This window comes from Puma concolor, chromosome D2 (assembly GCF_028749965.1).
Source record: "Puma concolor isolate L17-30 chromosome D2, mPumCon1.1.hap2, whole genome shotgun sequence".
Lineage (NCBI taxonomy): Eukaryota > Metazoa > Chordata > Mammalia > Carnivora > Felidae > Puma > Puma concolor.
In genome coordinates, this window is record NC_141677.1 from 12,228,925 (window position 1) to 12,241,924 (window position 13,000).

The 13,000-nt window shown below is 38.1% G+C and overlaps 1 protein-coding gene across 1 annotated transcript in view; it reads left to right on the top strand.

The window, feature by feature from the left end:
- HEATR1 (HEAT repeat containing 1) overlaps nt 1-13,000 on the top strand; it is a 50,895-nt gene that overhangs the window by 20,854 nt on the left and 17,041 nt on the right. Inside the window, exons 21-29 of the mRNA XM_025915005.2 lie at nt 4,345-4,514; nt 4,906-5,064; nt 7,035-7,277; nt 7,554-7,685; nt 8,899-9,002; nt 9,173-9,316; nt 9,948-10,066; nt 10,164-10,285; nt 12,008-12,136. Of these exons, the coding sequence (XP_025770790.1) occupies nt 4,345-4,514; nt 4,906-5,064; nt 7,035-7,277; nt 7,554-7,685; nt 8,899-9,002; nt 9,173-9,316; nt 9,948-10,066; nt 10,164-10,285; nt 12,008-12,136 (1,322 nt within the window). The remainder of the gene's footprint in view (nt 1-4,344; nt 4,515-4,905; nt 5,065-7,034; nt 7,278-7,553; nt 7,686-8,898; nt 9,003-9,172; nt 9,317-9,947; nt 10,067-10,163; nt 10,286-12,007; nt 12,137-13,000) is intronic.

Sequence of the window (13,000 nt, forward strand, 5' to 3'; positions counted from 1 at the left end):
GAGCCCCAGGTTGTGCTCTGTGCTGACACCTCAGAGCCTGGAGCCTGCTTCAGATTCTCTGTCTCCATCTTTCTCTGCCCCTCTCCCGCTCAGTCTCTCAAAAATAAAAAAAAAAAAGTGCTCACTCACATGTGCATGCACTCTCACTCACGTGCTGTGTATACATGTAATTTATGTAGATGTGTGTGAACTACATGTGTATAATTTTTTTATTTAAAAAAAATTTTTTTTAACATTTATTTATTTTTGAGACCGAGAGAGACACAGCATGAACGGGGGAGGGTCAGAGAGAGAGGGAGACACAGAATCCAAAACAGGCTCCAGGCTCTGAGCTGTCACCACAGAGCCCGATGCGGGGCTCGAAGTCACGGACCGCGAGATCATGACGTGAGCCGAATCGGACACTTAACTGACTGAGCCACCCAGGCGCCCCTACATGTGTATAATTTATATACGTATATGTGAACTATATGTGTGTATGTATAAACTACTTCTAATCACCAAAACATAATAAAAATGGCAGATGATTAGTCATAGGTTGTTAATATCCTGCTCATTTTCTGAGTTTCAGCAGTTACAGGGTTATCTGGGGAAGCCAGATCATTTAGTATAGTTCCAATATTCAGCTGCTTATAAAAAGGTCTCCACTCTGACAGCCTTCTTGGATTTGTCTCTTCTATCAGGTGTAAGTCATTTTCAGGTTGGACACTCACTAATAAAACACTTAAATTTATATTTTTTGATAAAGTGAAATTTGCAAATTTTGTAAAAGATGCAGAATTTCCTGAAGTTGATGAACATGATACTGAAAAATAGATATTTACAAGCTATTGACAAATGAGAGAATCTGACAGATTTAGACCCTGTAGTGATTAAAGATGAGGAAATTGATGAGGATGATGGAGATGATTGATTCTTCAAACCAGAAGGATTTTAATGTCAAAGGAACAACAGTGGCTCTTGGGAAATTTGATTATGTTCTTGATTTTTTCTTTTTTTTTATTCTAAAATCACTCTTTATAAATGTTCTGTGAAAGCAAAATGAACGATATATGCTTTTCCCAGAACAGTTTCTCAGTGTTTCTCTTTCATTAGCTTTGTGAAAGAGCACATAATTAATCATTATAATCAAGGTTTCATTAAATACAAGGTAAAGTATGTATTTAAATTTAAGTTTTTACTTGTAGAATAAAATCCCATGAATTATTTCATTACTACTTATTATAAAACTGCAGTCCCTGATTTTAGGTGGACTTAATTTAAGAAGGCTTTTTCAGGTTTTGTTTTGTTTTGTTTTTTCCTTTGGATGAGAAAGATTTACTGCACATTTTTAAAAACTTTAATCCTTTAATTAATATGTTATAGGTATTGTTCTATATTATTACTTAGTAAACACAGAAATTTATTTACTTGCAAATGTCTGCAGACTATTCCATTGCATGGAAATAGCCTGATTTATTTAAATGGCTATTTTCTGTTAAAGGTATGTATATTTTATTTAGAGGTCATAACTACTTTGATTTTCTAATTAAGTATAAAATGTCTATTATCTTTTGATATCAAAGGCAGAGGTTCCTGAGGGATAGATGTCTCTTCGTCTATAAATAGCAGGACCAAAAGACTTCACTTTTCCCCAGAATTGCTGCAAGATCGACTCCGTCTGCCCCTCTGCCTTGTTGTCTGTCACCTCCATTCTTCCTAAAGAACTTTTGCATTTATGCTGCTTAGAAATGTCCCAGTAGTCCACCGAAACCAGGTCAGGTGCACCTAGTTCCCCTTGGAAGCTCAAGGCCTATGCACTGGAGTCCTGGAGGGCCTGTGTGGAAGGTCACTCAGTGCCCCCAGCCTCCGGGCACCCACTCCAGTGCACAGGGAGCTTCTGTCTGCACCTGCTCTGTAAGGACTCTGGGAGGTACTGGTATTTGTTTTAATCTGTTTATTAAAAATGTGACACTGTTCAAAAGAAAAAGATACTGCAATATGAAAATATTACAGTACAGTATTTATGAATTTTTGTCAGTGGTTTAGGAATCTAACCAACATTTATTACTTTCTGTGGAGATATGCGTTCCAGCTCAGTCTTGCATATAGCGAGTTTTGTTAAATGAACATTTAACATCATTTGTAAGATGTAGACTGCCTTTGGTTTTTTAATACTTGACCAATATAGTAAATGTATTCATAAGTTTAAAACCAAAGCTCAGTATTTTTTTCAACCTTTATGTAAAATATCCTGTTTTAAATCTAAATAAAATGACTTGGGAAAACAGAGTCACATAGACTTTTAAACAAGAAAATTCCTAAAAGCTGATAGTTTTAATAAGGTAGCTTTTGCTTACTGTGAGTTCTAGTATTTAACTTGAAGGTGGTAACTGTAGTACTTAGTACTTTGATTTGTTTTTGGATTTGGATTTTTCTGGAAGCTCTGTACCACTATACAGGGAATTTTAGCAAATAGTGACTTGGCCTGAAGCTGCCCTTTGTGTGAATCGCAATTTCCAGCTGTTGCTGACTTTATTTTATAAATTAACCTTACAGAGACTAGGAAAGATTGCCAGCCTTTACATGACCTTCTCAGAAAAGTTTGACAGTTTGTTGAGCTCTTTCTTAGCATTCCAGAAATGAAATACATGGAATGATCATTAGTAGCAAAATGAAAGTCACCACAGTTTGCCCCAGTAGGTAGCATGGAATAAAGCTTAAATAACACCGTGAGAGGAATTTAGGAGTCTTTTTATCCCAGAGTCATAGTTTCAAAAGACTTCAATCCAGTTGATCTTACAGATGCATTCTGCCAGATCTTGAAAGCAGGTTTTTCAGTGCTGTTGGACTGAGCAGGACATAAAACAAAGGAGAGCTTCCAGATTCTTTGTCTAAAATGAGTATAACATTGAAAATTGACAACACTTAGAGACAGAAACAAGACAACAGGCCAAGTTGCTTTGAATAATAATGCAAAATTTCTAAATAAAATATCTGTAAATTGAGTCCAGCGTATTCTTAAAAAGCAAGTATCTGCCCAAATAAAGTTCATTCCAACAATATAAAATTGGTTTAAAATAAAGAACTCTTAATTGGCCATATCAGTGTTAAAGGATTATCATTTTCCAAGAATTTAAAAGGCATTCGATAAAAATCAGTAATTCTAATTTTGTGGCAGCAAAATAGGAGTAATGAGAAAAATACTCAAATCAAAAGCTAGCATCTTCATAGCAGAGTTGGGAAAACAAAAGCATTCCTGTTGAATCCATCACTATACTGGACACGGCGTTAGAAGTAGTAGTTGGCAGAAATAGCTGTTTGAGACACTGATGGAATGTATGAGTGATGAGGCTGTGGGATTCTTAGGTGCATTATTAAATAGGACATCTGAGGCTAGCCGTTTGAAAACATTTAAATAAAAGTTGACTCCATCCTTATTTCCTTAGACAAAATTTCACATGAATTAAAGATTTCACATTAAAAAAGAACAACATAGCTCTAGTGTTAGAAGAAAACATGGAGTGCGTGTGGCCTCTCTAAATATTTAATATAGATTCAGACACTTGAACAGCTCAGAGCAGGGACGGCCTCTCTAAGCATCATACAAAATTAGAAGAAAAGTGGGACTGAAACTTCTACATTATAAAAAATTCCAGGGGTGCGTGGGTGGCTCAGTCAGTCAGGTATCTGACTCTCGATTTTGGCTCAGGTCATGATCTCATGGTTTGTGGGATCAGACCCCACATCAGGCTCTGCGGTGCTTGGGATTCTCTGTCTCTCTGTCTCTCTGCCCCTCCTGTTTGTGTGCGCGTTCTCTCAAAAGAAATCAACTTAAAAAAAAAATTATAAAATACAATTAAGGACAAAGTATTTGCAAAGTATGGTGCACAATGAGAAGTTTCCTCTGCACACTTACCAAGACGTATGTATGTATGGAGATGCTTGTAGCAGTTTTAATGCTGAAAGACTGGAAGCAGCTGAACTTACCAGTAAGATAATGGTTTAAATAATACAGAAAATGCAATGGAGAACAGTACAGTTTTAAAAGAATGATTTTATATACAAACATAAACACACACACACACCCTTGGGTGGCAAACAGTTCCAAATAAATTTGAAATGTGATAGTTCTTGAAGCAGGGTGTGTGCATATGTACACCCCTGTGCTCTGCTCTCATTTGTGTGTTTTCAAAAGGGTAAGCTCGCATATATCCACGGTAAACATAATTAAACAGTGAATGGTCTTGAGAGAGAATTTCGGTGGGGGGGAAAACTTCAACATCTACCCTTAGGTGCTATTTCAGTTTTGTACTGTTTCAGTTTTTTAAATTGCTCCTTAAATTTTTTTCCATTTGGTTTTAGTGGTGACATCTCTACTCATTAATCTGGGAAGCCCCATAAAAGAAGTACGAAGGGCCTCCATTCTTTGTCTCCAGGCCCTCAGTGGAGTGGTGTCTCATTTCCATCTGGTAATAGATCATTTGGTTCCTAAAACAGAGGAGATCACCTCAGACGCCACCTATGTTACTCAGGTAAATTCCTCCGCAGAGAAGGTTGAATGTGCGCACTCCTGTATGGACACACGAACAGTTTCCTCCTCCTTTGACATTTTGCTTTATAGGGATTTTGATCGACTTAAGTCACTGAATTTAGAAACTGATGGCAATATCCGTACATCTTTCTCCTCCCATTTTTAAAAGATAGGAGTACAATGTTTCATTCATTTCTGCTCTGCTTTCTTTGGCTAAAAGGCCAGTATTTGGCTTTTAATCATAAGCTGAGAGGTATTGGTACCCTTTCCAGGGGAAATGAAAAATGATAAGTAGCATCACATCATTTGAGAAAGAATCTTCCATAATTAACACATTTAGCCTTTGTAGTTCCTTAGCTCTTTTTCATCCAATTTTCTTTTTGGTGCTCTAGGATTTGGCTGCTTTATTTGAAGAACTGCGGAGAGAAAAGAAACTAAAATCTCATCAGAAATTATCAGAAACTTTGAAAAACCTACTTAATTGTGTATATAGTTCCCCATCTTATATTGCAAAGGATTTGATGAAAGTACTTCAGGAAGTCAGCAGTGAGGTATGTGCAGTTCAGGCGGCTTGTAGTTTTGTGTGTTCTTACTAAGCACTATTAGAGCTTCTCATCGTATCTAGGAAGATGTGTCCAAGAGTTAAGCAGATGCGTGCAGCACACTCAGAAGTGAAAATTCTCTTACTCGTTTGGGAGGGGGAAGCATTGTAGTGTAGAAAAAGACACAGGATGCAAAAAGCAAATATTGTGGGGGTTTTTTCCTTTTCAAAATTGTGTGTTATCCCTACCTAACCAGTTACTTGGTTTTAAGTGAATTTAAAAAAACATACGGGGGGAAACACTGAAGAGGCACTGCTGAAAAAATTGTTGGTTTGTGTCTTTTCTTCAGGTGAAAATCCTCCACAAGGTAATAGTTTTGGACATAAGCCTGTGAACATTCCAAAATCGTTTGTTCATTTTTTAAATGTATGTGGTTGACCATTTTTCTAGGGGGAAGGTCCATAGTGTTCATGATGTTGTTAAGGAAGCCTGTGATCCCAGTGAAAGAGGTTGTGAAGCACCTGCTTCTGTGAAGGAGCATGCTGGTCAGCACAGGAGAAGCTCTTCATCCTAGGGTTCCAAAAATGCCTAGATGCTTCGCCAGTCTGGGACTGACGACAACTTGGAGAACTGAAATGGGATAAAGTGGTGTGGAAACCACATGATCAGATTTTCCTGGTGGGAACAAACAGATGGCATTTATCAGCTCTGTGTCATCCCTGGTGTAGTTTAAACTAGGAATTGATGGGGCACCTGGGTAGCTCAGTCGGTTAAGTGCCTGGCTTCTGGTTTCAGCTCAGGTCATAATCTCACCGGTTCGTGAGTTTGAGCCCTGCATCAAGCTGTGCCCTGAATCGCCTGCTTGTGATTCTCTGTCTCCCTGTGTCCCTGCCCTTCCCCTGCTTGCTCTCTCTCTTTGTCTCTCTCTCAAAATAAATAAATATTTTAAAAATATTAAAATAAATAAACTAGGAATTGACAATTTTGTTCTGTAAAAAACCAAATAGAAATATTTTAGGCACTGTAGGCTACACGGTCTTTCTTGCAGGTACTTATTAGCTCTGCCATTGTATTGCGAAAGCCATGGTCACTTACGTAAACAAATGAGCATAGCTATGTTTCAGTAAATAAAATTTACAAAAATACATGGTCCTCTGGATTTGGCCCACAAGCCATAATTTGCTAGCATTTTGGTTTAGTTTTTAAAGGCTTCACATATATAACATGAATTAATATTATATCAATTTGGAAGCTCTGGGGGAAACGTGATGTTTTAGAGAAAGCTAAAACTTCTTTTTGTGGCCTAAGACTTTAGTTTGTATTTCCTGTTTTCAGAAAGTCTTGGGACACTCAAATGATTCATCTCTGAAGGGTTTAGAGCCTTTTTTTTTTGTAATGTATTATTTATTTATTTATTTATTTATTTATTTATTTATTTATTTATTTAAATTTACTTATTTTGAGAGAGACCGCGTAAGCAGGGGAAGGCCAGAGAGAGAAGGGATTCAAAGCGGGCTCCTTACTGACAGCAGAGAGCCCAATATGGGACTCGAACCCACAAACCTCTGAGATCATGACCAGAAGTCAGACGCTTAACCAACTGAGCCACCCAGGTGCCCGCCCCTGTAATGTTTAGTTTTGAAAGAGAGAGAGAGAGACAGACAGAGCATGAGTGAGGGAGGGGCAGAGAGGGCTCAAACTTAGGAACTGTGATCATGGCTTGAGGAGCTGGATGCTTAACCGAGTGAGCCACCCAGGCGCCCCTAGAGCTTTTGGCCATAACAGAATGAACTTCAGGGGAGACTTCAGTGCTTAATTGGATTAAATGCCATTTCTCATGTCTAAGAGATCATCTTTATTGGGGCTTTTTTCTCCAGGCTGTGCTCCCAGTCTTGGAACATCATCTCTTTGGATGTCTTTGTAAAGCAAGCAAAATTATATATCAGTAACTGTTTACTATTGAATTGCCCAAACTTTAGATGGTGCTTTCTCAGCTGTTGCCTATGGCTGAACAACTGTTAGAAAAGATCCAAAAGGACCCGACAGCTGTCCTGAAAGATGAGGCCATTATTTTGCAACTCACTCTGGGAAAATATAATGAATATTCAGCATCCCTTTTACATAAGGACCCAAAGAGCCTAGATATATTTATAAAAGCCGTGCATACAACAAGGGAACTTGGCGCAGGAATGCCAACCGTTCAGATTACAGCCCTTGAAAAGGTCAGTGATTTTTTTCAGAAACTAAAATATGTTCAAGCTTTTAAATTTTGTACTGTTTTACTTGGAGAAGCTTAAGTGGCAATGTTTTAAAAGGAATATAATATATTTGATCTGTTTTTGCAAAATTGAGTGATGTACATGTGTGTCGAAAAGAACTGCATTTTAACTGAGAAAATGAGTAATGATTTTACGTTGTAAGAGAAAGTGGCTTTAAGGTCATTTTTGGAATTCATGTTTGTTCGTTGAGCTCACTTGCCTTTTTTCTATTCCCTCTAGATTACAAAGCCATTTTTTGCAGCTATAGCAGATGAAAAAGTTCAGCAGAAGCTTTTGCACATGTTGTTTGATTTATTGGTGAACTGTAAAAATTCACATTGTGCTCAGACCGTTAACAGTGTTTTTAAAGGGGTAAGTTGCAAACTTTCTGTAACTTGTTTATTAACGTTTGTTCTCCAAGGGACACCATGTTTAACTGTCCTCTGATTTCCAGTGCATTTAGAAAGTCAGATGTTAGCATCAACAAGAATCCTGGACAAGAAGCTCATAGAAAAGTGCAAAATCAAAATATAAGTTTTCATCATGATTTTTATTGTGTGAAATACTTATAGTGTTAAGCAGGTAGGGTATGTATGTTAGGTTGGATCTTACTCATATTAAATGGGATCTACCTCGTTTATGCAAGCATGTGCAACTGGGTATAGGCTATACTTAATAGTTGTGTAATGACATACATATAATGAGACTGAGAATCTGCTTGTTGATTTATGTGTATATTAAAACATAGCTGTACATCAGAATAACCACCTGGTTATTCTGTGTTTGTTTTGCTGTTAAAAAAATAACTTAGAAAACAAGTTCACAAAAATAGGTAATAATATGGGCAAGTTCTATCCAGTTTTAGCAGTTCTCAGAATTTTGACATATTTTCTTAGATTTCTAAGATGCATTAAATGAAACAAATTAGGGGCACCTGGGTGGCGCAGTCGGTTAAGCGTCCGACTTCAGCCAGGTCACGATCTCGCGGTCCGTGAGTTCGAGCCCCGCGTCAGGCTCTGGGCTGATGGCTCAGAGCCTGGAGCCTGTTTCCGATTCTGTGTCTCCCTCTCTCTCTGCCCCTCCCCTGTTCATGCTCTGTCTCTCTCTGTCCCAAAAATAAATAAACGTTGAAAAAAAAAATTTAAAAAAAAATAAAAATAAAAAAATAAATGAAACAAATTAAGGTACAGAGTAGTGTGTATAATACAGTCCTGTTTGTGTGTGTGTGTTTTAATATTTATGCAGGTGTTGGTATGTGGGAAGTACATAAGGTGTTTGCCTTTGGGGATTGATTTGAGCTCTAGAGTCATAGGAAAATGTAAAAGTGACATGGATGTTTTCACTGTATCTTTTTTTTTTTTTTATGTTTATTTTGAGAGAAAGAGTGTGAGTGGGGGAGGGCAGCGAGAGGAGGGGAGAGAATCCGAAGCAGGCTCCATACTGTCAGCTCAAAGCCTAATGCAGGGTGCATTCTCATGAACCGTAAGATCATGACCTGAGCTGAAATCCAGAGTAAGTCAGTGTTTATTTCTGTGATGTTATCCCGTGCAAGTGTATCATTGACCATTCTTCCTTCATATTTCAGATTTCTGTTAATGCTGAACAAGTCAGAATAGAACTGGAGCCACCAGATAAAACGAAGTCCTTGGGCACAATTCAGCAAACAAGAAGGCAAAAAATGCAGCAGAAGTAAGAGCTATGTGTTCAGTGAGAAAGTGCCCTTTGTTCCCCAGGCCTTAAATGTTATGAAACCATTACGATTTTTTTGATACCTGTCAGTTTGGCGTATGTGGGTATGATAATTTTTACTTAGCATTCATAATGTTTGCTTTTCTAATATTTTCATACCTGTTTCACAGAAAATCACAAGATCTAGAATCCGTTCAGGAAGTTGGAGGTTCTTACTGGCAAAGAGTAACCCTCATCCTAGAATTACTGCAGCACAAAAAGAAACTCAAAAGTCCTCAGATACTGATACCGACTCTTTTTAACCTGCTAGCAAGGTAATGACACTTGCCTTTGCCTTTGATCTGTGAGAGAATAGGATTCTAATTCCTGCATGTCTTCTCTAACAGTCTGTTTTCAACAGTCTTTTCTTGTTTAACTAGTCTGTAAAGTAAAGCAAGTACTGTAGTTGAAAGATGAAAAGAAAGGTTTTAGGTACCCTTTGCCAGTTCCCCAAATTGTGTAGTAAGTGACCACTCCTCGTATAGCCTACTTTTTAACTTTCAACACCACATCTCTTGGGCATCTTTACTTGTATTGAAAGACACAGGGTGAAACTTGCTATGTTTTTAGGTGTAAATTACTAGATTGATAGCTCTGGTATATGCCACTGTAGTGTGGATATTCTCTTTTACTGTCTGAAAAGCAGAGTAATTTGCAAGGTTGTCCTCTAAGGTTTCAGGTAAGTTCATGGAAAGTACAACAGAGAGGGTTTGACATTAAGCACCTACCTGCATGAGAAAAAAATTAGCATTAGAATCTTACATCTTGTTTATAGTCTATGTTTGATGTTAATATTTTAGTTATTCCTAATGAAGTATGTGTTGTGGACAATGGTCTTTAATGTATCACTGAAATTGTGTAACTCTTTGATTTCCCATTATGTTTTTTTTCTGGGGGGTCCTGAAGGAGTTTAGAACCTTTGCCACCAGAGCAGGGAAATATGGAATACACCAAACAATTAATACTTAGTTGTTTGCTTAACATCTGCCAGAAGCTCTCTCCAGAAGGTGGCAAAATACCAAAGGGTATGTACTTTGTTGGAAGGAAAGGGTGGAAGGACTCACTGCTCTGCGTGTGAACGTACCTACCACTTAGAGAGTTTTTTCTTTTTCGTCACTGTAGATGTTCTAGATGAGGAGAAGTTCAATGTGGAATTGATTGTCCAGTGCATCCGTGTTTCAGAGATGCCTCAGACCCATCACCATGCCCTTTTACTTTTGGGTACTGTGGCTGGAATATTTCCTGTAAGTATTAAGTTTGAGACTTCAGCAGATATTTTAGGTATTTTCTTTCTTCAGTGGAAATAACCTAAGTGCTCACTGGTTTGAAATCAGTGGACTTTGGGTCTCATTGGCGGTTCTCTCAGCCCTGTCTCTTAATAGCCTGAGACAGTGTGAGCTGTTTGATCTTGCTAAGCTTCGGGTCCTCCTTTTGTAAAGTGGCAGTAATAGTAACCTTCTCGTAGGATTATCGTGGGGATGTGACTGGGTAGTTTATGGTTCGCACAGAGCCCAGCACAGTGTAACTGTGTTAGTGTTATTTGAAAAAATTTAACTGTCCTGTTCTCCTCAGACAGCTTTCAACCAGTGACTTGAGAAAAGTAATTGGATTATAAACTGCCTTAGTTAGAGAAATCATGTCCGTTACAGAAATACATCTTTTGAAGAGATTGAAGTTTTTTCCTGTCGGGGATTTAGGTCACGGGTTCCTAACTGGGGTTCTCCGTGAGCTTTAGCGGTCTTTCTATACTAACATCACGTGCTAGATTTTATGAGTCTAGGATTTCTTTTTCTTTGAAGAGAGTCAGTAGCCCTCAGAGGAGTTGATAATCCAGCAACAATTAAGAATCATTGATATTTTTTCTTTGTTTTTATTGAAATATAGTTCATACACCATTAAATTCAACCATTTAAATAGTTGTACTATTCACTGGTTTCAGTATGTTCACAAAGTTGTATACCCATCACTATTATCTCCTTCCAGAACATTTTCATCATGCCAAAAGAAACGCCATGCTCGTTAACTGTCACTTCTCATTCCATCTGTCAGTACAGTTTCTGCCCTGGCAACCATTAATCTACTTTCTCTCTATAGGTTTGCCTCTTCTGGACATTACCTATAAAAAGAACCCTGTAATATGTGCCCTTTTTAATGTCTGAAACATTAAAGTGAAAACACTTAAGCATCATACTTTCCAGGTTCACCCATGTTGAAGCTTGAATCAGTATCCCTTTTTATGGCTGAGTAATACTCCACTGTATGCAGATACCATGTTTTGCTTATTTGTTTATCAGTTGATGGATATTTAAGTCGTTCCTACTTTCTGGTGTATACCTAGTAGTGGAATTGCTGGGTCATAAGTTAACTTCAATATTCTAAGAAACTGCCAGACTGTTTCCATAGCATCTATAATACCATTTTGTAACCACCAGCAGAATATGAGAATCCTAATTTCTCCATATCTTCACTGCTAGTTGGTACTGTGTTTGTTTTTTTTTTTTTTTTTTTTTAAGTTTATTTTTGAGAGAGAAAGAGTGTGTGTGAGCAGGGGAGGGGTAGAGAGGGAGTGAGACACAGATTCCGAAGCAGTCTGCAGGCTCTGAGCTGTCAGTACAGAGCCCGACAGGGGGCTCAAACCCACAAACTGAGATCATGACCTGAGCTGAAGTCAGATGCTTAGCTGACTGAGCCACCCAAGCATCCCTTACTTTTTTTTTTTTTTTTGTCATCCTAGTCTGTGTGAAGTATCTTATGATTTGGAGTTTGCATTTCCCTAAACAACTGATAATGTTGAGCATCTTTTCATGTGCTCAGTGACCATTTGTTTAATCTTTGGAGAAATGTCTTTGGAAATCCTTTGCCTGTTTTTCAGTGGGGTATTTCTTCTTTTATTACTGAGTTATAATGAATCATTGATATTTGATATGCTTAAAATAGAAAATGCTGAAAGGTGTGTTTCCTTTCAGGATAAAGTTCTACACAATATCATGTCTATTTTCACATTTATGGGAGCCAGTGTCATGCGTCTAGATGATACTTACAGTTTTCAAGTTATTAACAAGACAGTGAAAATGGTTATCCCAGCACTTATTCAGGTAAGCTGTTTTAATACCATTGTTGGTATTTCTTTTAATTTTATAATTGTATATAGTGTGAAACTTAAGTGACATTACAAGCCTTTCTGAAATGCTCAAGTGTTTGTGCTTCTGAAATTTTAGAATGATGGAGCTAAGAATGAGTCTTAGTAACAATGTCCTTTCCAAAAACATGAACATGCATCGCTGGTTCTGCTTTGCTGAGAGGGCATAACTGTACACATGTCTTAGCATTAATCTCACAGAGTGAATTTACATTTGCTGTATATTTCAGGACATTGCAGTTGGATAATACCCTTACTCATGTCAGTGAAGATAGGACATTTTAGAGCTCCAGTGGCAAATTTGTGAATACGCAATTTCAACAGACATTTTCCAAATGTTCTCTAAGAGCCAGGTACTCAAAGAGATGATTGGGTCTCTCTGCCAATTTGAAAAGCAGCCTTGAAGGTGAAAGAGCTTAGTCATCTGCTTGAGTTTGCTGTTTACTCCTACTTGTTGTTAATGCCTTTCTCACATTATTGACCGTTCCAGGGATGACAGCACCGTCTCCTTTTATTTTTTTTTTTATTTATTTTTTTTTTCAACGTTTATTTATTTTTGGGACAGAGAGAGACAGAGCATGAACGGGGGAGGGGCAGAGAGAGAGGGAGACACAGAATCGGAAACAGGCTCCAGGCTCTGAGCCATCAGCCCAGAGCCTGACGCGGGGCTCGAACTCACGGACCGCGAGATCGTGACCTGGCTGAAGTCGGACGCTTAACCGACTGCGCCACCCAGGCGCCCCACCGTCTCCTTTTAATCTTGGTATTTGGTTGATATTGTCTGTCCAACAGGTCCCAACAAGTAGGGGACACAGATCTA